The 25,680-nt window shown below is 35.3% G+C and overlaps 1 protein-coding gene across 16 annotated transcripts in view; it reads left to right on the forward strand.

Annotated features, from left to right (window-relative positions):
* The window catches only part of LOC114045671 (bromodomain adjacent to zinc finger domain protein 2B), a 342,755-nt gene that overhangs the window by 240,545 nt on the left and 76,530 nt on the right, over positions 1-25,680 (forward strand). For all 16 annotated transcript variants that reach the window (XM_027865764.1, XM_027865749.1, XM_027865748.1 and 13 more), the window contains 3 exons: positions 8,293-8,503; positions 21,595-21,687; positions 21,813-21,874. In XM_027865764.1, the coding sequence (XP_027721565.1) occupies positions 8,293-8,503; positions 21,595-21,687; positions 21,813-21,874 (366 nt within the window). The remainder of the gene's footprint in view (positions 1-8,292; positions 8,504-21,594; positions 21,688-21,812; positions 21,875-25,680) is intronic.

Below are 25,680 nucleotides of genomic sequence, written 5' to 3' on the forward strand. Positions count from 1 at the left end.
TGGTGGGTGAAATTGTCCATTGCTTACCCCATACAAAGACATATTCCATGAATGCAATGTGATTTAGCAGCCTTCTAGCTGTCCTTTCCTCTTAAAGTAATATCTAACTTTCATTCCATTGTTTTACCAAGGTTAGACAGAAGCAATGATTCAGGAGGTGTAGAGCTAAAGGAACCAATTATATAGGACCTTCCTTGCATGTTCTATGAGCAAGTTGTTAATGGCACAACTTACTTTTCTTCAATTATCTTCTATATGGATCTTCTTTAAAAAAAAAAAAATACTACTTAGAGGCAGAGCCAAGATGGTGGCATACAGGCCTGGACCCAGCTGAACTCTCCCAACATTCCCCTCCAAATAATTTTAAAACAATGTCTCGAATCAAATTTTGGAGCAACAAATCCAACTAAAGGCAAAAGGGAGATTTTTTTTCAGCTTAAGACAACTTAGGAGGTCTGCAGGAAAGGTCTATAACATTCAGGTGGGTGCAGTCCTAGAGTGCAGTAGAAGTAGCCTTGGAGGTGGTTGCAACAGCAAAATAGTAGTAGCAGCAGCTTCAAGAGCTCTCATCCCAAAGAGGGTAAGGGGGTATATATATATATCTATATCTATCTATCTATCTATCTATCTATCTATCTATATATATATATATATATACACACACATACACACGTATACATATATATGGTATATATGTGTATATATATGGTGTGTATATATATATATGGTGTATATATATATATGGTGTGTGTGTATACACACACACACACACACACACATATATGGTATATATATGGTATATATGTAAGCAGTTCTGAGTTGCAGTTCCAGGGTGGAGAGGTGTACTTGTCATTGATCACAAGAGAGCAGGGACCCTGGTTACGGTTCTAGAGTGGAGAGGAACACTTGAGGCTTCAGGAAAACAGAGGACCTGGTAACAAAGGACCAAGAGAAGTACTAGTACTTGTGGCTACAGAGGAGCAGGGCCTCTTCCTGACTAAAAATCACAACAAAGACTAGGAGAGCAATGATAATATCTTGGAAACACTGAAAACTTAAAGACCGCCCCCCGCCTCCAAACTAGTTATGAAAACAGCAGCACAAAAAAGCCTGAAGCTTGGCACAGTGCCTCCCCACCCCTAGGTGAGCAGAGCCCAACTTTAACATAAAGTTCAAAGTGAAGAAATAGGCTGGGGAAATGAGTTAACAACAACAACAACAACAACAACAAAAAGAACTTGCCCATCAAAAGCTACTAGGAAGGCAGAGAAAACCAAGACACAAATTTAGAAGACGACAATGTGAAAACAGCTACAAAAAAACACTTCAAAGAAAAATGCTAATTGCATCCAAGGCCAGGAAGAATTCCTGAAAGAGTTAAAGAAAGAGATAAGAGTGGCAAAGGAAAAACTGGGAAAAGAGTGTGATGCAAGAAAATTATAAAAAGATCATCAACAGTTTGGTAAAAGAAGCACAAAAAATACTGAAGAAAATAACACCTTAAAAAACAGAATTGGAAAAAAAAAAGGGAGGGGAGCACCTAGGTGACATGGTGGATAGAGCACCAGCCCCGGAGTCAGGAGGACCTGAGTTCAAATTTGGCCTTAGACACATAACACTCACTAGCTGTGTGAATCTGGGCAAATCACTTAACCCCAATTACCTCACCAAAAAACAAACAAAGAGACAAAACACAATTGGCCTAATGGTTAAAAAAAAGCACAAAAAGTCGCAGAAGAAAAAGAATTACTTAAAAAGCATGGTTGGCCAAATGGAAGAAGAGGTACAAAAGCTTACTGAAGAAAATAAAATAATTCCTTAAAAATTAGAATTGGGAAAATAGAAGCTAATGACTCCATGAAACTTCAAGAAATAATAAAACAAAGTCAAAAGAATGAAATATAGGAGAAAATGTAAAATATCTTAATGGAAAAACAACTGACCTGGCAAATAAATTGGGAAAGATAATTTAAAAATTATTGAAATGATGAGCAGAATGCTCTCAGAAAACCCTGGAACCACATGAACTGATGCAAAGTGAAGTGAGCAGAACCAAGAGAACATTGTACACAGTAACAGCAATATTGTACATTGATCAATCTATGATAAAAAATGCTATCTGCCTCCAGAGAAAGAACTGATGGTGCCTGAGTGGAGATTGAAAAATGCTTTTTAAACTTTATTGTTCTTGGGTTGGGTGTTTTTTTGTCTTTCTTTTCTTTTGTAACATGGCTAATATGGAAATATATTGTATGACTGCACTGTCAAATTACTTACCTTCTCACAGAGGGGAGAGGAGAAGGAGGGAGGGAAGGAATATGGAACTCAATATTTTTTAAAAAATTTTTAAAAATTTTTGTTTACATCTGATTGAGGAAAAAAAATAAAATAAAAGTTAAGTGTAAACTAAAAAAATTATTGGACTACTTGAAAGTCACAATGTAAAAAAAGAGCCAAGATTTCATATATCAAGAAATTTTAGAGGAAAACTGCCCCTATATCTTAAGTCCAGAAAGTAAAATATAAATTGAAAGAATCTACAATCACCTCCTGAAAGAGATCCCAAAATGAAAACTCCCAGGAATGTTATAACCAAATTTCAGAGCTCCCGGGTCAAGGAGAAAATATTGCAAGCAGCCTGAAAGAAAAAATGCAATATCATTGAGCTACAGTCAGGATCACACAAAATTTAGCAGCTTCCACGTTAAAGGAACAGAGTGCTTGAAATAAAGGAGCAAGAATAATCCACCAAGCATAACTAAATGGATATTTAATGAAATAGTGGATTTCCAAAGAATAGAGCTGAATAGAAAATTTGACATTCAAACAGGAGACTTAAAAGAAGCATAAAAAGTTATGAAAGAGTAATCATTAGACTCAAAGTTAAGCAGTTTACATTCTTATATGGGAAGAGGACTCATGTAACTCCTAAGAACTTTATCATTATCACGGCAGTTAGAAGGAGTCTGCAGAAAGGGCATGGGTATAAGGAAATTATGTTGAAATGACCCCTGCTAAAAAAAAAATGTAGAGGTGAGAAAGAGCAATGCATTGGTAGAAGGGGGAAGGGATAGGTAGAATGGGGAAAATATTCTCACATAAAAGAGATTTTATAGTGAAGTGGAAAATGGAGGGGGGTAGCAAGCAATGCTTGAATCTCACTGTCATCAGAATTGGTTCAAAGAGGAAGAAAATTATATATGTATGTGTGTCTGTGTGTGTATGTGTATGATATAGAAATCCTCATTTGGATATAGAAATGTATTTTACCTAATAGAAAATAGTGTGGTTGGCGGGGAGATGATAAAAGAGTGGGTGGATTAAGGGAGTCAGTGGTCAGAAGCAAAACAGACTTTTGAGGAGAGACAGGTTTAAAAAAAAAAGAGGAGAAACAGAAGAAAAATAGGATGAAGGAAAATACACAGTAATTTTAACTGTGAATGTACAGGGAAAGAACTCATCCATAAAACAGCAGATAGCAGAATGGATTAGAAACTAGAATCCAACAATATGTTGTATACAAGAGACACACTTGAAACAGAAACACACAGTGTTAACATTAAGGACTGGGGAATAATCTATTATGCTTCAGCTGAAGTAAAAAAGGCAAAGGTAGCAATTATTACCTCAGACAAAGCAAAAACAAAGATAGACCTAATTAATTTTTTAAATATTTTATTTTTTACAATTACATGTAAAAAACCATTTTTAGCCTTTATTTTTTACAATTTTGAGTTTCAAATTCTCTCCCACCCTTCCATTCCTCCTCCCTTATTGAGAAGGCAAGCAATTTGATAAAGGTTTTACATGTGCAGTCATGCAAAAAGTTCCATCTTAGTCATGGACAAACAGATTAAAAAAAAAAGAAAGTGGAAAAAAACAGTATGCTTCAAACTGTATTCAGATTCCATCAGTTCTTTCTCTGGAGGTTGATAGCATTTTTCATCATAGGTCCTTCAGAATTTTCTTGGGTCTTTGTATTGCGGAGAATAAGTCATTTACAGCTGATCGTTGTACATTATTGCTGATACTATATGCAATGTTCTCCTGGTTCTGCTTTCTTTCCTTTGTATCAGTTCATATGAGTCTCTTCAGGTTTTTCTGAAAACATCCAGCTCATCATTTCTTGTAGCACAATAGTATTCCATCATAATCATATCCCACACCTTGTTCAACCATTCCCCAATTGATGGGTGCCCCTTTAATTTCCAAATCTTTGCCACCACAAAAAGAGCTTCTACAAATATTTTTTGTACAAATAGGTCCTTTTCCCTTTTATTTTTTATCTCTTTGGGATACAGACCTAGAAGTGGTTTTGCTAGGTCAAAGGGTATCTAAAATTCATTGCCTTTTGGGCATAGATCCAAAATGCTTTCCAGAATAGGTCAAAATAGACCTAATAAAAAGAGATAATAAGGGAAAGTACATATGCTAAAAAGATATCATAGACAATGAAGTATTGTCAAAAATTTTCACAATAAGTTTCTCTGATAAAGGCCTCATTTCTCAAATATATAAGGAACAGAGTCAAATTTGTAAAAATCATTCCCCAATTGATCAATGGTCAAAAGATATGAACAGGGAGTTTTCAGAAGAAGAAATCAAAGCTATCTATATGTAGTCATAGGAAAAAAAAATGTTCTAAATGACTTGAGTAGAGAAATGCAAATTAAAACAACTGTGAGGTACCACCCCCCACCTATCAGAAATGACAAATGCTAGAGGGGATGAGGGAAAAATACACTAATGAACTGTTGGTAGAATGCTGTACTGGTCCAACTGCTCTATAGAACAATCTGGAACTGTGCCCTAAGAGCTATAAAACTGTACATACCCTTTGATCCAGCAATACCACAACTACTAAGTCTGTACCCCAAAGAGATCAAAGAAAAAGGAAAAGGGACCTATCTATACAAAAATATTTATGGCACACCTTTTGTGGTGTCAAAGAATTGAAAATCAAGGATATACTCATCAATTGGAGCATGGCTGAACAAGTTGTGGCATATATTTTTGATGGAGTACTATTGTGCTATAGGAAATGATGAGGGGGTAATTTTAGAAAAACATAGAAAGACCTATATGAACTGATGCAGAGTAAGTGAGAAAAACTAGGTTAATTGATTTATGGAACTAGAAGATGCCTTAAAGAATAATTTAGGGGCAGCTAGGTGGCACAGTGGATAGAGCACCGGCCCTGAAGTCAGGAGTACCTGAGTTCAAATCCGACCTCAGACCAAACACTTGACACTTACTAGCTGTGTGACCCTGGGCAAGTCACTTAACCCCAATTGCCTTAAAAAAAAAAAGAATAATTTAACACCTCTACTTTACACCTTAAGAATAGTCCCAGAGTGGCTAATTGAATTTCCCATGGGATATAAGGAGTGACTGGCAGAGTAGAGGATAGATTTCTGGTCTCTTAACTCTGAGTTCATTATTCTTTCCACTATAACTTATTGTCTTCTTGTCAAATTGCTCCTTAAATGACTAAATTCACACCATATCAGTGAGAAAACATATACATTAGAAGTTAAAATAAAAGTCAGGATTGAAGAATGCGGTGTTTCTGATTCCCTGACCTCATTGTAATCCACTCAGTCCTGCCACATGAACTCTTATGGGAGGCATGTGGTATGATGGAAAAATGATAAATTTGGAATCAGAGAACCTGGGTTCAAATTCCAAATCTTCCATTTACCACCATGTGACCCTGGGCAGGTCCCTTCAGAACCTCTCTAATCATCAATTTCCTCATCTATAAGGTAAGAGGGTTCAGGTAGATGGATCCCTTCTGGCTTTAACTCCTTAATCCAGTGATGATTCTTTCTTCTAGTCAGGGAATGTGCAAGCTCAGCTGAACACGTATCCTGTGAAATAGTGCAAGCTGTCCTTACATTTAATTGCAAATTTAGAGCAAGAATGGCAATATTGATAATGGTTTATCTCTTGTAAATTGTCAGCCTTTTGGTCATTGGATAAAGATTGTATTTAGAATGCCATCTAGACATTCTAAGAACTGGATGGTGCTTCTGCTTTTCTGACATTTTGTCAGTCCTGGCTTAATCAGGTGGGGCTACACAGAACCAAACTCCATTTTGTATTTTCTTTGCTTTGTGGGTCGCCAAACCTAAGTTGAATTAAGAATATTGTATTGTGAATGTCTAGGTTTTTCTGATATATGTGAACTAATAATAAGTTCTTTATTTTCTTTTCAAAATGGAAATCTTTTTAGATATAGATTAATTAATTTCTTGTATATCCTTGAAAAACTAGAAATGTTTTAGTGCAATAGGATGTTCACATCTCTGAAATAAAAGATTTATTCCTAATTTCTTGAACTATCTGGTTTGCTCCCCTTCTTTCTTCTTTTTTAGAATTGGGGCTTGGGTTTTTGGCATTCCATTTATGTCTTTAATCAGAAGGTACTGTTTATAATTAATACAGAGTACTGAATTTTTAAATACTAAGGGTGAAATTTAAAACAATGAGCAACTTCCTAATTTGGCTGAAAAATTGTTTGTGCCTATGGTCTATGTTCAGTTTTTGCCATAGGTGACTTTTTCCTATTGGTTTGCTAGCTGGGTAAAATGTAACTTTGTACAAAATTGTATCTCTAAAAAAGGAAGTAGCTTCCAATAGCTCCTTTAAAACTTGGTCTAAAATTGATTTTATTATTAATAAAGTAGTTTTAAAGTGGAATGTAGATTGGTTTACAATCTGTTTTATTGGGCTCTTTCTTCTACTCCAAGCACCACAAATGTCACTTTTATATTTTTCAATTTATGTGATGCATGCTGCCTTGGTACCTAAGTGCATGATACAAAAATGAAAACCTAAACTAATCAAAAGCTTCCCATGCTGGGGAGCATAAAACTGTTATGATGGCTTACCTCTCAGGGCTTTATAGCCTCAAAATGCCTTTGGTGCAACAACTGTTTGTATTGACTTTATTTTAAGTTCAGGTAAAGAATTCTTATATTATTCAAAATTAATTTTATTTTGTCTTTTGAAATTGCAAATTAATGAAAAGGATCAGGGTAGAGATTGTCTTAATATATAGGCATAACTGGATTAATTGGTGTTCTGCTTTGCACAGTCCTCTGCCTAGCAGAGTCTTTGATGAGTTTTCATCGGTATGTAATGGTTCACTTTGGAAATAATTCTATCTACCATTTTCTAAATCACTCATTAGGAAAAAAAAAACACCTTAGATTAAGAGAGAGACTTACCTATCATTAGCAAAAGTAGATCAAACAACTACCCACACCTAATTAAAGGCAAGGGAGACCACCCAGTGTGAGGTCTCTTCCATATCAGCTAAATGAAAGCTATCCCAAATTTGAAATATAGAGTAGCAATAGTGACCTATATTCAAAGGTATATAGAAGGCTTATAGAAATTTAAAAAGCTGTAAGTTTTTCAGTTCCTTTTTCAGTAATGCCTTGAACAGTCAGTTGCTTGAAGTGTAACTTAAGAATTTAAGATTGCTTTCTAATTCAGATTTGCTGAAATAAATTAATGTCCTCTGAAGGCTTTATATTATATTTATTTTAAATGAAACATCAACAAAGGAATTCGTCCTTTCAAAAAAAAAGTGATCATTGTAGGCTTATCAGTTCAGGAGAAAAAACAAATAAAACCATAAAAAATTCTCTTGAAAATATTACCTCTCCTTTGTCTGAGCATTTCACTTTTTCAGGTTTTGTCCTTGTTTTATGCCAACCTCAGAAGAGAAAAAGGATGAGAAAAATAATTCATATCTCTTTGATATATAGATATGCTTACCAAGTAGGAGAAAAATCAGTGCTCCAGGGTTTGTCTTTCACAATATTGTAGTTCCCAAACTATCATATAATGGTTCCTAAACCACTCTTCCTTTAATTTTCAGTTGAACCTGGTAAGCTAGAGTATTCCTATTCACCATGATCCTTAAACATATTGATGTGTTTGAACAGCAAGTGCTGCTGATTCTGTGACAGTAGTCACACTGTTGACAAACTGCAGCAAATCAATTCAACCAGAAGTTACCTTCATGGTATTTGGGGAGTTTATTTAAATAATATGTGTAAGCAGACTCCAAAAGCAGAAATAATTACATGTGAGCTGAAATACAAATTGTATAAAATTATTTCCAGTGGTATATATTTGAAAATTTCTCTGAAATTACCCTAGCTCTGTCAACTAACTGAATTTTGCATACGTAGACATATTGCTGTCTTCTACCTAAGTATCTTGGTATTTTGTGTTCATTTTGTTCATCATATATTTCTGTAAAATATTAATTAAAAGGGAATGCAGTGGTGTCTTCTGAAGGAAGAGGAAGTCATCCCCCGAATCAGGGCAATGGAAGGTCGTAGAGGACGACCACCCAATCCAGATAGACAGTGTGTTAGAGAGGAATCCAGGATGAGACGGCGCAAAGGTCGACCTCCAAATGTTGGTAGCAGTGAATTTCTCGATAATACAGATGCCAAACTCTTAAGGAAGCTGCAAGCGCAAGGTAAGAAATATAGTATGTATGACTGAAATTTTAGTTTAGCATGTATGAAAAGTTATCTACTTTTTGAAGGCAAGTATTTTTTATATCTTTACCTTAGTACATTTTGTACGCGTGTGAGCTAGACTTGGGAATGTGAACTTAGCTCTACATCTACATCTCCTTAGGGTGCTACTTCTAGTTTCCAGAGAATGGAGAATGTGGAAGAGAACAAAACAATGGGAAAATGAGGATTACCTACTGGTAACTGGAGTTCTTTGATTGGGTAATCTCTTTTTAAGAGCCACTCTCACAAACATCCCCTGCCTTGTGTGCTTAGAATATGTGTCCCAGCCATATAATCCAAATTATAGAGTTGGGGGTCAAGCTGCTATGGCTTGCACAGGGAGGGAATCGACCAGCACTTGGCACATGCTATAAGGCACGTGCCAACCTTCTGGAAATTCTCATTTCAACAGCTCCCGATTCCTTGAGGTGGTACATGTGAATAACTCCAATATGTATGGATCTGTGGAGTAAATTTTCAGTCAGAGAACTCCCATTACTGGTAAGTAACCCAGTCTTCTAGTTTGGATTCTTGTCTAGTCCTCTAAATTAGTTTTATCTGAGCTTACCCAGGTAGTCTTATAACCATCATTACAGGGCACGCTTTCTCTATATTTTTTCATAATGCCCAAGTAGCCCAAGATTAGAATCAAGAAGTATTTTAAGTGCATCAGAGGATATTTCTCTGTGACTGGTACCTTCTTATCAAGCTGAAAGAGCTCATAATGACCTCAGATCTAGTTATGATTCTAGATGATATGTAATGGCTATAAATAAGTATATGTGATTATATATTCATATGTATATAAATATACATAAAGGAAAAGTTTACATGTCATCCCCAATATATAAAAAGCCAATTGAAATAAGCATTTCTGTTCTGGGATTTTAATCCTCAAATATCAGAACCAATATCAAAGGTTTCTGATTACAAATAAATGTTCTCATGTACACATAAATGTACCGTGTACATAGTTTATACACATGTGTATACCCAATGAAATTTTATACCTAAAAAATTGAAACAATCATGGGATTTAATTTATTTTTAATAAGTATTTTTGAAAAATAATCTTCTACCCCCTAATGAAAGCCAGAATGTTGAGGGAGCCTTTAAAAAAAGTTCTTTTTTTTTAAACTCTCAGTATACTTTATAGCATGGACTACTTCATTTTGTTCTACCTATTGCACTAGTATAGTAGTTTTATCACCTTGTAAATTCTTTTAAGAAGGCATATGCCTTAACAAATAAGTATTAAAACAAGTAAAAGTTAATACTTCAACAAGTATGAATGATGGGTAAGTGGAAACTTTAGTTTCCCATCATGTAATTAGGCAACCGGATATTATGAAGGATGCGTGAAAGGATGGATGGTGTGTATTGATGGTTTACATAAACTGTTTTATGAGAACTTAAGGTATGCTGCTGCTTGAAACATGGATGGACTTTACCATTTATCATTAATATGCCTATGTGATATTATTATTAAGCATTTAAATAATGCTGTTACATAATTAGAATGATTTTTATTCTTAAAATAGAGACAAAAAGTAATTGCTATTAAAGTACAAACATTTGTGTTGCTTTGTCCTTCATCATTGCATTGTACAGTGTCTTACAAATCCATTATTTGTTATTCTTCACAATCCTCGTAAAATATGTATAATGATGTTTGTTTAATGCCTTTTTGGTAAGAATTAAATTTTAAGCAGCATTTAATACTGTTAATTTTTTCCTCCTTGACACTTCATCAAACTATTTTGGTTTCAATGACATGATGTTTCTAGTTCTCCTTTTTTTTTAATTTCGGACCAATCCTTTTCCATTTCCTTCATAGACAACTTTTCTTATCACTTACTCCTTAAAGTATGTGTTTCGCAATGCCCTATTCTTGGACTTTTTTCTCCCCTCTTTTAATTTCTTTCTTGGTGACCTAATCTCCAATGTTTTACTTATACACATGATATCAAAATCTCTATCTCCAACCCACCTTCCCAACCAAAAATTTCTATTGGATATCTATCTCAAGCTGAATAACCTATTGGTACTTGAAATTTGACCTATTCAGAACATATCAATTGGGTCAAGGATAATTCTTATCTTCTGTTTCTTTCCTTGCTTCCTATAAAGGTGTTCATCTCTTTCTCATCCCTCAAAAACTTCCACCTGATTCCACTGTTCACATCAAGCTGTCATTCTAGGTATATTTCTCTTTCATAGACAAACTCCTATAATATTGCCTCCATTTCCTCTCTCTCCATTCACTTCTCTACTGAAACTACTTTCTCTAAGGTTAGCAATGATCTCTTAATTGCTAGATCCTCTGGCAGATTCTTAGCAACCTTTTATTACTTTTGTGTAGCATTTGGTATTGTTGACACACACACACACCTCCTCCTGGATATGCCTTCCTTGTCCTTCTACCTGCCTGACCCTCCTCAGTCATCATCTGTGCCCTAGAGCTGAACCCATGGTATCTTCGCAGGCTCTGCCCTGGGCTCTGTTCCTTTTGCTCTCTATACTTTTTCTTGGTCTCTTGTCTCCAGTCACACAGCAACCTTCCTTGTTCAGACCCTTATCACTTGTCACCTCGGCCAGTGCTGTCAACCTCAAAGAGAAAGTGGGGGCCACTCCCCAAGGAATAAGGATCCCTGTGGGTTGCAGGTGGACGTTTTAATCTGGTTTAGGCTGCATAGCTTCATGTTTGACACCTCTGAACTAGACTATTGTAACGAACTCCTAATTGTTTTCTCTTCTTCCAGACATTTCCCTCTCCTACTTTCTCTAAATAGTGGCCAAAATAGTCTTCCTTTGTCTCAGGACTTACTGTGTCACTCTCCTACTGAAAAATCTTTGGCATTTAAAGCCTTTCAGTCTTGCTCCGGGTCATCTTTAGAGACATTAAATACAATTTCCCTTTATGTACTCTACATTCCAACTAAACTAGCATACTTGTTATAAAATTCAATACTTCCATAGCATACTTATTATAAAATTCAATACTTCCATACTTTTGCAAAGGCTGTCCCCATGCCTCAAGTGCATTTTGATGCCATTTAGAATCTGTAGCTTCCTTCACAAGTTCATGTACCATATTCTACCAAAAAAAAAACCCAAACAAACTTCCTGATCCCCTTAATTGTTAATATTCTCTCCCTCCTCAAACTATCATATGTATTTTAAATTTGTTTAAATGTTATATACCTCCCATAAAATGTAGCCTCCTTGAGAGGAGATTGAATACAGAGATTGAAATTATTATAGAAAGTGCATTGGACTTTTCTTTCTTTATCAGTTCGCATGTTTTGGAACATAATGATGTCTGGGTTGTAAAATTCAAAGAATGCTTTTGGTTCTGTGTTTTTAATGAACATCTTTCCCTGATGCTGACTTATGATTACCATAGTTCTTCAGACTTATCATTTGTCATATGGCTGACCCCACAAAGCAGCTTCAGAATAGTTCAACAGACGATTAATAAGCAACTGGTTGTGTGCAAGGAACTGGTGAATATAGAGATGAAAAATAGCTCAGGTAGCTTAAAGTCTTCTGATAGGTAAGATATACATACAGATAATTATCATGCAATGTAGAGTGTGAATAGAAAAAAGACATCTAGACACAGTGCTAGAAGAAAATGCAAGGAAAGAGAGAATTTGCAGCTGGAGAATTAGAGAAAAGATCATTTGTGAGGTAACACATAAATTGAGCCTTGAAGGAAGTGGAAAATTTTGAAAGGCAGAGATGAGGAAGGAGTACGCTTGACAATGGTCAAATGTCAGCAAATTGATGGTCAGTAAGGGAGGTTATACTTGCAGCATTTCTAAAATAGGCTGCATCCTAGTGTAGCTGTGCCCTAGGCTCCTGAGGTCTTATTGATGTCCTATTACTTTCTATTTCAAATGGGGCATAAAAATATTCAGGTCCAGCTGGAACATTAGGTATTGGACAAGGGCTAACTATGCTCTATGTGAAACTGACAGCCCTCCCAGGAACCATTAGTTTGCAATCTTTTTTGTATGTCTTCTTGAGTATTTTTCCAGGATTGTGTCAATAGCATCCAAAAAGTTATCTACCCAATGTTTGAGGTACTTTTGATGAAGCTTTTAGTCTTTTGAGTTGAAAGATTTTTTTTGAAGGATTGAAACTGTGTTTTAGCACTGGCTATTACACAGATGGAATAAAATTATATCCTCTTTTGCAATGGCAGTGTTGAGTAAAATAAACATCCTCAATTCTAAAACAGCTAGCTGTATCACAAGGGTACAACTTTATAATATCTTAGTTAAAATCTCTGAGTAATCAAATCTGCTTAATATTTAAGATATTGGTGCTAGCAGATGCTTGACATGACTAATTAATACAGTATAGGAGTGTTGATTTTGTTTCTTGAGTTTCCAGATTTTCCACATAGTAAAATCCATGCCATTGTAATGTCCTGGACGAGAGCACTCTCCTTCCTATTGAAAATGATAGGCAGTATGGTTCAGTGTCAGGTTCAGAACAACTTTCACCAAGATTTTGCTAGAAGAAAAACGCAATTCCATGATAGTTATCAAGTATGTTAACCTTTCTTCTTGAGGGTAATTAGAATGATTGTGATGTTGTCTTTGAAATCTTGTGATATTTCTTCTATAATTCTTTTGTCATGGGGAAGCTTTGTGCTGATATTTAATCAGTCTCTCCCTTCTATGTGTGAAAAACCTCAGCAAGTAATCTGTTGGATTTAGGAACTTTACCATTTTAAAGGTAATAACTAAATCTATATTGTTATACTTTAGTTGAGGCTATTCATAATGGAGAAAGGTATATTTAGGTGATCACTGAATTGTGATATCTAACTCTTTAATATTACCTTGCTACTCGTGAGGGATTTGAGTGAGTTACAATTCTGTAGAATTTCTTGGAATCATATGCAATATGGTTGACTTTATAGAAGCTTTGAGTTTAATAGCTACCTCATTGTCTCTAGATGTCTTTGGCCACTATATTGTGTCCAATGTCTCATTCTGATAGATAGATAGATAGATAGATAGATAGATAGATAGATAGATATCTTTATATTGAAAGACAAGCTTCTATAGCCAATCTTTTCATCGGTACTATAAAGGGTTTTTTAAAGATAGTCTAAATTTTCAGATTTATTCCTATCAAAATGGCCAATTAGTTGTTGGACTTGAACTCATCATTTATCTCCTATCTCCATGCCTTCTATTTCTCATTTCTGTGGCTTCAAATGAAATTCTCCACAATGATAGATAGATAGATAGATAGATAGATAGATAGATAGATAGATAGATAGATAGATAGATAGATAGATAGATGGATGGATGCATGCCAAATTCTAGGAATGCAAATACTAGGAAGACAGTTTTTAATCTGGAGGAGTTTACATTTTAATGATGGAAGACAATACATAGAGGGGGGGAGATGGCATTGTGTGGAGCTCACCAGGTGTTGGAGTGAAAGTTTGCCTGGTACTGAATAAAATTAAAGGAAAGAAGGGGCAGCTAGGTGGCACAGTGGATAGAGCACCAGCCCTGGAGTCAAGAGGACCTGAGTTCAAATCAGACCTCAGACACATAACACTCACTAGCTTTATGACCCTGGGCAAGTCACTTAACCCCATTGCCTAACAAACAAACAAAAAGATTAAATAAAAGCCTAGTATCCTAAAAACAGAGTCCAAGTTTATGGTGCATGGCATATGGGAATGATGGCCAAAGTAGAGACAGCATGTTTTGAACATGTACTGGAAGATTACACTTGGAATGAAAATCCTCTCACTTCCATCTTTTAATACTCTTATTTTCCTTAAAGGCTCAGCTCAAGTGCCACTTCTTTCTTTGACCCTTTTCTGTTTGTCCCAAGTTGTGAGTGTTCTCTCCTTCCTCAGGTCATTTTATATTTATTTATCTCTATATATGTTGTGTCCTCAAGAAAACATAAGCTAAATGAAGAAGCTATTTTTGTTTATGTTTTTTAAAAGTCTATTCAGCATCTGAGTCCTTTTGTATTTTTAAAGTGCTTAATAAATATTTAATTAATAAATGAGTAAAACAAACTATTACTTTGCTAAAAATTATTCTTTATCCTGTGCATCATAGTAGTCAGATTAATTGTAAGCATATTGTTTCATGGTGTCTACTATGCTTAATATACTATTTGGTAGAAATTAGCTCAAAGAATTAATCATTCCACCATTCATGTTCATATCTAAGCTAAAAAGTTCCTTCGAACAGGAGTACTGCTACAAAGTTATTATGTCGCTACAAAGTTATTATGTGTACATTTTTATCTTCCAATAGTACTCTTTAATAATTCTTTGGTTGTATTGCTTTTCAAGAAATAGAATTTCTAGTATCCAGTGTCATGACATAGCTATAATAAGAATTTCTTAATTGCTTACTATGGTCTTTAGACTCTATTGCAAGCAAAATTATAATTATATGCCATATGTATGTCAGTGATTTACCTGCTTTTTGGTGGGCTGAAAATGGTGTAAACAATATGCTGATGCTTTGCAAACTTTCCAGTCCAGAAGGTCTAATGACTTTGACCTCTCTATAAATCAGCAATGTTGCTGACATTTTCACAGAAAAACCTAATAATGATTAGCTTATCAGATGCTGATGTGCATTGTCTAAATGACTATTCTTCTATCCAATGACATTTTTACTTAAGATATAGTTTTTCATTTGTGAAATCTACTCAACATCATCAGTCATGACAACCATTATGTTGGTTATTGCCCTGCTAACATATGCAAAACACACCTTTATTTACATCCATTTGATGGTTGCTTTGGCATGGCATATACAATGTGAAAAATATACCACTATATACCTTGTACGTTGTCAGAGAGAGAGCAGGGCCTAGCCTATTTCTAAGATCCTACTGAGCTATTCTCACACAATGCTATTATGACAATTTCATCTATTTTGGGGAGGAAGTTGAGTTCATTTTTTTTCCTTTCAAGAAGAAAATGACCTTTTTTCATGAGCCTAGACACTAAGAGGATGGATTAGAGAAGTATTGGTTTCCTAATCCTTCTCAGAAATACTCAGGGGCCATTTAAAGGTATTCTGAAAAATAGAATAAGCAGAAGAATTAATCAATTTCAGGAGAACTTATGGTTTATGACAATCACCAAGAAGAATTGACAAGAGTTGTGTCAATTAACCATGAAAAGAATCAGAGATCCTTTCATGCAGGAATCGGCAAAAAGGGAGGAGCATTCCAAGGACTTAGTGAGTATCACCCTGAATGCTCACTGTGATTCACTTTTTTTAAGTTTTTTTTCTGCATATTCAGGGAAGATTTGCTAATAGCAGGTGAAACTGACACCTTTCTCTTCCAAGTAATCTTCTATAACCTTTACAGAGTAAAATGCATGGGTAGTATTGGCATATTATCTCTCTATTTCCATAACAAGGACATTTGGAGCAGGTTTTCTTACTCTTCTTTAGCCTTAAAGTCCTCTCAGTCTTCTAGGTACTACGGTTACTCATGCCACCCCTGGGAATCAAACACTTCTCAAACCATAATATTTTTGGACCATCTGTTACCATTAAAGGCTATTAAAGAGGGTATGGGCTTTTGTGAGATTTCTGAAGCAAAGACCAGTGAAATTTCATGGAGGTAGTGAGTTCTAACTGAAAGGCCATGGTGCTGATATGTTGGGATATCTCCTATCTTCTAATTTTTGAGAGGGGTAGTAAAACAGATGGTATCCAGATAGCTACATTCTTGGTTCATAGGATTTCACTTTGTGTCCAGTGATGATTAACTCTTGCTTATTTGATCACGATGGAGTTTTTAAGTGCCTTGGAGGTGTTCCTGAGCAGCCTCCAGTTCTGTAAGTTGAGGTTGGCTGTCAGTACAAACCTCTGTCAGGAAAGAAATAAGGGCAAGACCATAGTTAGTGATGAGGGTTGTATCTTGGTAAATATGTGCATCACGTTGTTGAAAAAGAATTACTTTGAGAGGAAAAAAGTACTCTAGTTGTCTTAGTGGTGGGAAGTGTAAAAGAGGAGGTGTGTCTGAGAATCTGATTTGTCTTTTTTCATGCAGACATTTGGCTAAGAGGTGGTATGTGATTGATACCTTCATCGACGTAGCGGTGATCAGTACCATCCAGAAACAAAATAATGATTGTTTTTTTGTCAGAGATAAAATGCTGTGGAAAGCTGTGGAAATATAAAAATGCCCTAAAAGAATAGATGGGCAGTTTCATTGGTTGTGGGAAGTCTATTATAGTAGAGGAACTGAAACATTCTATTTGAGAATATCCATTATTACCATGAAATCACTGCCCGTGGATAGGAATAGATCTCTAGAAAAGTCTAGGGATATTTCTGTCAAAGTGCTTCATGAAAGGGAGAAAATGCAAGAACCCACAAACTCCCTATCCTGTCCTTGATCTCAGCACATAGGCCTGTATGTATTGGCTGATGTCATACCAGGACAAGGTTAACTAGAAGACCCTAGGTCAAGGGTCACCTGGGAGACCAGGTAAACGGTCATAGTCTTCAGTGACCCACAACCAACCTGTTGTGGAAGAGACTCTTCTGTGCTTTCCTGCAAAGGCACAAATAGGTAGGGAAAGTACATGAGTACTTCATCAAATATGAATTTCCCCTCTAGGAAGTGAATGATTCCATTTACAGAGCCTTGTGTGAATGAATCATGTGTTTACAGTGGCTGTCAAGTGCTCTTGATCCCTTACAGCCAAGTCTGGCTACCTGAAATTCTCTGATCACATAGTTGCTGGGGGGAGGATAGTTAGAATGCTATACATCTATAAATAATGCAACTTGAGACCATGGCTCACCTAACTTGTCACTGATTCAGATATGGTACTGTCCCCAAGTTAGTAATCTGGTTGTACAGTGCTGGGATATGGATCTCCCTCCAGCTGGTCGTTCCAGTTTTTGAAAAGCCATTGTTATTTACAGTATCTCCTTTCAGACTGTAGCTACACTTTGTAGCCATAAGCTTTCAGGATAAGGAAGCTCAGAAGTGCAGTAGATCAGAGCATGGATTGATTTGGGTTTTAGGGGTAGGGTGGTGGTGGTAAGATTAGAGGTAGAACCACAGAATCTCACAATTTGAAGGAATCTATAAGACATACAGTCCAACCAGTATTTGAATTGGAAATCCCTCTCCTCATGCTCTGGCAAAAAGTCATCCAGCTTTTGCTAGACTACCTCTAGTAAGGGGAACCCACTCAATCCTTTCCACCTTTGGATAACTCTTTTTATTAGGAATTTCTTGAGCTAAAGTTCCTCCATTCCTGGAATTCTCTCCCTCTTCACCATTGCCTCCTGGCTTACCTGGTTACCTTTATGTCACAGCTAAAATCCCACCTCCTACAAGAAGCCTTTCCCAATTCTTCTTAATGCTTGTTTATTATCCCCAATTTATTCTGGGTACAGTGATCTTGAATATGTTTCTTCCAGTATATATTTTGTTTGAAAATAATTGTTTTCCTGTTGTCTCCCTCGTTAGACTAAACTCTTTGAGAGCAGGAACACTTTGGTAGGTTTTAAAACTGGAGAGCAGTTTGACAATAATCAGGTTTAATTGACATCCTATGACTTATACCATATACCCTAAAGAACTCAACATGACTGCCTAAATTGGAAAAGTCACACCATAAAAAGGTAGAAGAGAATGAAATAAAGTACCTTTCATAGCTCTGACTAGGGAGAGAATTTTAAACTAAACAAGTGACACCAAAAATAAAATAGATAATTTCATTTATGTGAAATTGAAATGTATTGCACAAACAAAAAAATGCAGCTAGGATAAGAAGGAAAAACTACTGGAAAAAAAAGTGTGCATTAAATATCTCTGATAAGGGTCTGATAGCGATGACATAATAGAGAATTAAAAGAAACCAGGAGCCACGCCCCAGTAGTCAAAGAATATAAACAAACAATTGCCATATGAATCATTGCTCCAAATTACTAATCATAAGAAAAACACAAGTCAAACTAACCATTAGATTTTATTTCACACTTAAAAAATTTGCAAAGATGTGAAAAGTAGGAAATAGTCTGTGTTGGAGCATCTGACTGTGAAGGGACAGGCACACTAATATACTCACTGTTATTGGAGCAGTGAATTGTTCCAATGATTTTGGAGGGCAGTTTGGGATTGAACTTTTTTTAAAAAGCAATTAAAGTGACCCTTCCCTTTGACCCAGAAATTATATTGTTAGACATATACCTTAAGGAAGACTAAGACAGAAATAGAGGACTGTTATACATCAAAATATTAATAACAGCACTTTTTGGATGTGATAAAAGACTCGAAGTAGATGTATGAATCTAGACCTACTAGAATCTCTTATGGTACACGAATCAATTGGAATATTATTGTACCATGTAGATGGGATGAATATAATGAATTAAGAGAAACATAAACACAGGAAGAGCTCTGTGCACTAATGCAGAGTAAAGTAAGCAGAACTAGGAAAATAATATATGTAATGACTATAATAATGTAATTGGACAGAACACAAAAAATGAAACTGAATGCTGTATAATTATAATGACTAAAAAGAATGCTTCTGGAGAACACGAGAAAATATGCTTCCCTTCCTTTGTAGAAATGGGAGTCTGTGAGGGTAGAATCTTTCATATAATGTTAGAGTGAATGTGTTGGTTGCTTTTGCTGGACTTTTTTTAAAATTTTTGTTGCAAGGGATGGCTCACTGGATGGAGGGAAGAGATATATATTGACATAAAAATATTACATCAATAAAAATTTTGAAAGATATGCCCCTTATGTTATGGGAGGAATTCCTAGAAATTCTTAGGTTTTTCTTTCACATTGGTGAAAGGAAAAGTCAAGGAGAACTCAAGAATGAGCTATCAGCAGTATTTGGCAAAAACCATGTTAAGACCAATATGTTCTTTAGTGTTCCTTGTGATAGAATTATATCTAGCTTCCAACATTGTTACCCCACCCCTCAGAAATTAATCTCTTTGCCACAAGAAAATTGTCATTTTTACTCTGATGATCATTGGAATGAAAAGAATTGTTCTACCAGGCTAAGACTGAGTGGGGAATGATATTAACCCTGTATTTTTCCACTATGGAACCTTCTCATTTCATCCCTTTGTAAGCTGTGGGTGCTGCAGTTGTCCTGGTGGTGATTAGGCTAACCTAACCACAATACAAACAGAAACTCCACCCACTCACTTGCCTTGCCCCTTTCTTAGGGGTCAACTGAGCTCTGGCACAGTGAGCTTGAATAGATGCACCTTCAAATCAAGAGCCAGGGCCTTCATAAGCCGCCAGGATGTGAAATGCGCATTCCAATCCACTTTGGTGCATGACTACATCCAGTTCTCAATTCAAGGAGTATGAGAGCTGGCCCAGGTGAGAGCCATTTTCTACCCCTTGAACTTGGCTCATATGGTTTGGAATTCTCCTTCCCTGAACCAGTCTTTTAGGGCTTTTTCATTCCAGGCTAATTCCTTGCTTTGGACCTGCATGAGTATGATTTTTTGGTAACTTCTTCAGTATACTTCATTTCCATTCATTTGAAATTCTTTCTACAGTATATTAACATTTATTCTTTGCCATGCCAGCATTGATTTTTCACTTAAATTATTTTTTTTCAAATTTGAGATGACCTTAAAATTGCCTTTTTTATTATTAATGTTTTAAAATCATTTTTAAGATGTTAAATTTTTATCTGTTATATTTGCCATAGAGAGACAGCATGGCATAATTGTGGATACAGAACTGTTCTCAGACACCTGAAGAACAGAATTGAATTCCTTTCTCTGACATACATACTGATTGTATAACCAAGATCAAGTCAATCCCTCTCAGTGCCTTAGACAACTCTCTTAAGACTATAAATTTCTGAGAATGTGCATTTCTGCTTTGGTAGAGGTAGTTCCCTATACCAATCAATCAAATCACAGATCCAGCCCGATTCCTGTAATTTGCAACAAATGCTTTACCAATCTGTTCTTTTTTTCTTTTTTATCTTTCTTTGCTATATTATTTAATGCTTTGTTTGTATGTAACCAAGTATATCAACATTGCCTCTACTAATTTCCTTTTTTAATACATAAGCAACCCATCTATATTTATATAATTTCTTCTAAATCATCATGGACGAGATAAATGTGCTGTAATAGAAAAAGTTTATCTTTATGTCACAATTAAGATAAATGTTATTCTTTTTCTATCTTATTATAGTTTTTATATTTACATCTGTGATCCAGCTGAAATTTATGTAGCATGTATTACAACATAAATCTAAATTTATCTACTACTGTATTGCTAACCACTTTTCCTAATTTTAAAAAAATCTTTTTTTCCTACATTTTTTTCAAACAATCATTTGTCTGCATTTGGTTATATTTCTAGGATCTATTATGTGTCATTGATCTCTTTTCTGTTTTTCCCCAATGACAGATAGTTTCCATGTAAAATATTTACTTTTAAATTCTGAAAATGCCAGTCTACTTTAATCACCCTTTTTTTTAAAGTCTCCCTTGATTTTCTTGCCTGTTTCTTTCTACATATAAATTGTGTTATGGTTTTATCCAGATCTATAAAGAAACTCATTGGTATTGTAATTGCCATTCTGTTGTCTATAAATTAAGTTTTTGAGAACACTGTCATCTTTACTACGTTAATCTTAGCTTGTTCATGAACACTGAATGACCTTCCAATTATTTAGGTCTTCCTTTATTTCCATCAGTTTTATAAAGGTTATGTGTATGTCAAGGTAAATTAATCCCCAAATATTTAATTTCTTTGTTGCTGTAAACTGGATGCTATTTCTAAAATATTTATTGTCACATTATTGTTAGAGAGTACATTTTTTCCTGTCAAACACAAAAATAAGAGAGATACGATTTCAGTGTGTAAAAAAAAAAGTCATTTTAGATGTGCAAAACGAATTTGGACATTTTCATTAAACACTCCTTATTAAAAGCAAAATTATTTGAAACCTTTTAAATTAGGTATGGTATGAAACTATTATTTATATGCTCTGCCTTTTTGTATCTTTCAGAAATAGCAAGACAAGCTGCACAAATAAAGCTTTTGAGGAAACTTCAGAAGCAAGAACAGGCTCGAGTTGCCAAAGAAGCAAAGAAGCAACAAGGTAACTGATCAATCTAAAAAATTATGAATTTATGTAGTTGTCAGTATTGAAATTCTTAATAGCAGGGTTTGATTCCTTATTCCGTTTTGGATGACATCTACCCTTGGATTTTTTGTTTCTCATAGCAATAATGGCCGCTGAAGAGAAACGAAAACAAAAGGAACAGATAAAGATAATGAAACAGCAGGTATGTTTGGACACCCAATTGATTTTCCATAATGAAGGCCATGTTTTTGATTCTGTGTTTGTACTATTTTTCATTTAAGTTTCATAAATAACTACTTCTAAGAATAATGTTTTACGTAATATTATGTACATATGGACCCTTTTATTTCTTTAAGCAAATTTTACTTCCTTTTTGGAAGGCCAGTACTTATATTTATTTGATTTCTTAGAAATAGTTGCAGATAAACAAGAGAGACATAAGTTTGCAACTGTGATTATTTAAGAATAAATGTTAATTTAAAAGCTGTTTAACATTTAACTGAATTTTGAGTATGTATTCAAATCTTGAATGTAGAGTAATATTCTTTCATGTAGAAGAAAAAATTAGATGTAGCAACTTATGAGATATGTGATTTGCATCAGCTTCCAAAATGTTTTAATTGATGATCTAACAGACGGCTTTTTTATAACTCTATTTTAGCTTTGTTTTTATCACTTAAGTTTTACGTGAAAATTTTTTGTCATTCATATTACAGAACTTAAAAGTGTTAGTGAATTTTGCTTTATTAGATGCCTGTTTTCCTTAGAGAAGCTGGTAGGCAGTTTGGTATTACCTTGGCATCATATTCCAACCTGAATTGTGGTCTTGAATCTCCCCTGGGATTCCTATATCTTGTAAGATATTAAGAAAAGCTAAATTTTAAAAACATAGGAGTATAAATCATTGTCAAATCTTTTGCTTTGGTCTCATTTCCTAAGTGCCTTTAGAGTTACCTAAAAGCCATTAACAATAGAAAATGCTCTATGCTTAAAAAACAAAAAAAGACTTTCTCTTTAGCACATTTGGAGTTCTGTCTTCCTGTAATATCCTTTCTGTGTAACTAGATAACTTTTAAACTAAGCTTGTGTAAGCAAAATATTATAATTAACAGGGATTGTATGAAACACTCTCCAATCTCCCTTTTATTAGGGAGTGTGATTGCCATACATCAGATTTTTCATTCTTTCCTTTATCATTTCCCTCCCCTCCCTTGTTTTTCTATATGACTAGTCCACTTCCCTCTTAGTTCATATGTCTCGATGATGACACATTTTATACTGCTTTTTTTTGTTCATTGAAACAACCTGTATGAAGATAAGTAAATACAAAATATTTTGAGGAAATTGGGAAAACAGTGCAAAATAAGAGGTATTAAGAAAGACTTCACAGAGTAGCTGGCATCTGAACCCAGGCTTGAAAGAAGATGAGGACTAAAGAAGCATAAGGGATAGTTTGTGAGAATGGGTGGGGCATAGAATATCAAGTTTGCGAAATAGCTCATAGTTCTATCTTGCTGGAATATAAAATGCAAATGGTGGCTATCACCAGAAGTCCTTTCATAATAGGGCTATTGTATCAACCCTGCAAATAATTGTGAACCATTTTGGGCAGTTAAAACTGAACTGGTTCTGAACTAATGAGAAACCTGAAGTTAGGTCCCTAACTTCCCCACCTGCCAATAGGAAACCTGTATATAACCAGTACTTTTTGTCATTCACATTACAGAACTTAAAAGTGTTAGTGGATTTTGCTTTATTAGCTGCCTGTTTTCCTTAGAGAAGCTGGTAGGCAGTTTGGTATTACCCTGGGATCATGTTCCAACCTGAATTGTGGTCTTACTTAATATGCTATAAGATTAAAGCTTGAACCTCCCATGGAATTCCTAATTGGCTTCTTGATCAGTTTAATTGGTATCACCCATGTAGCCTGAGCCCTCAGTGATAGGTTCTGTGAAAGCCAGAAAAAGTTCAAGGCACTCTTTGGTTCAGCCTTTACTCGAAATCATAGCGTGTAAATTAACCTCCAGTGTTTTCTTGTACTTGACCAAACAAATGACACATTAGTTCAAAACAAAAGTCACTTACTTAAACAGCATGGCATAATACAGCTAGTGGGGGATTTGGGGCTGTGGGGATTGATTAATTGCTCTTGAGGGGTAGTAAGAAATATTGAGAAATCTTAGAAATGTGAAGGATTGAAGTAGTCAGGGTGTTTTCTCAGGCTCACAATCCATCTGAAGGCAAAAGCTTCCTACTGCCCAGGGAGGCACCACACTGGCATGGTCTAGTCTAGAGGTGTCAAACTTGTAGTTCAATCCGAACTAGACTAAAATGTAATTGGTAAATATTTTAATAAAAGAAATGCAAATGCATTACAACAGAGATAATGTTAATATGGGCCAGCAGCAATCTATTTCTATTTGAGTTTGACATCTCCTCTCTAGACTTGCTTGAAAGGAAAGTAATACAAATACCACATCTTGCCACTAGGTGCTATTGCTCTTTCTGCTGTGAGTACTAGTCCCCTTGAATGGTAAGTGCAGTAGCTATTACCTTCTGGCCTCTTCATAGCTCTCTTTAAAAAAAAAAAAATCCTTCACTCAATTCCATTTCTGGATATATACCTCAAGGAGATAAAAGACACAAGGAAAAGCCCTATCCATACCTAAATATTCATAGAACTGTTTTTTGGTTTGTTTGGTTGTTATTTTGTAGTAGCAAAAGTTAGAAATAAAGTGGGTCCCCTTTGATGGGTAAATGATTACACGAATCTTGGCATATAAATTATACAATATGGAACAATATAAGAAATTCAGAGAATTATGGGATGACTGCTATTAACTGATAACAGAAGTAATTACAAGAACTATAATAATGTAAATGATAACACGGAAAGGTGATTGAACTCTAATTAGAATGACCAATATTGATCCCAGAGAATGGATGATCAAATACACCTTCCTAAGAGAGAAGTGAGGTACTATAGCTATAAAATGTTGTCTGTACAGTCAAGAATATTACTGTGTTTGTCAATTTTTCTTTACTGCTTTTCTTTATTGCAAGTAAGGGTTAATTGGGGAGGAATTATATCAGGAAATGACTTTGATATAAAAATAAAAGGTGTCAATAAAACTTAAAACCTGTCCTAAGAATTCCCCACATTGCACACCCATTCAAAGCCTCTGAGATGTGATATTTGGCATCTCTTCCTAGTCAATGAGTGTTCTAATGCTTGGTGTGGCAAAGCATTGTGGCAGATGTAGACCAGAGAGTCTTTACCTATCCAGACACAAATTCTTTATATCTAGAAGCCATGACCTTGAACAAGGTTTAGGATCACCACACTAAAATCTTGGGATGTAGTCATTCTGTCTGCTTCTAACGGTTAATTGGTGAAATACAAATCTACTCTTCTAGATTTGTGCAGAAAACAAAATATAGGGGCAGCTAGGTGGTGCAGTGGATAGAGCACAGGCCCTGAAGTCAGGAGGACCTGAGTTCAAATCCGGCCTCGGACCAAACACTTGACACTTACTAGCTGTGTGACCCTGGGCAAGTCACTTAACCCCAACTGCCTAAAAAAAAGAAAAAAGAAAGAAAGAAAGAAAACAAAATACAGTCATGTAACATGATAATTACTACGTGAGTATAATGAAGAAACCAGAAGTGGATCAGGCAAAGTCACATAGAAGCATGGTTTCAAAATATACAACATACATATGCCTTGCTAAAACAAAACAAAAAAAAACACAATTAAAAATAAACAAAGAAACAACAACAGTGGATGGTAAAATGGTCTCGATAGAACAGGAGACAAAGTTTCATATGTACAAACTGATGTTAGAGTCACAAACCAGGTATACAGACTGGAAGGACTGCTAGAGGTGCATCTGTCATTTTATGTTCCAATAGTGATGACCCTTAATAAAGTCATCTTCAAACCAGAAATATGATGATACACACGCAAATGAGATCGGTCCTTTTTGGACGCTAATCTTCCCAGACCAA

Source organism: Vombatus ursinus, unplaced genomic scaffold (assembly GCF_900497805.2).
Source record: "Vombatus ursinus unplaced genomic scaffold, bare-nosed wombat genome assembly UNPS02014779.1, whole genome shotgun sequence".
In the NCBI taxonomy this organism is placed as follows: Eukaryota; Metazoa; Chordata; class Mammalia; order Diprotodontia; family Vombatidae; genus Vombatus; species Vombatus ursinus.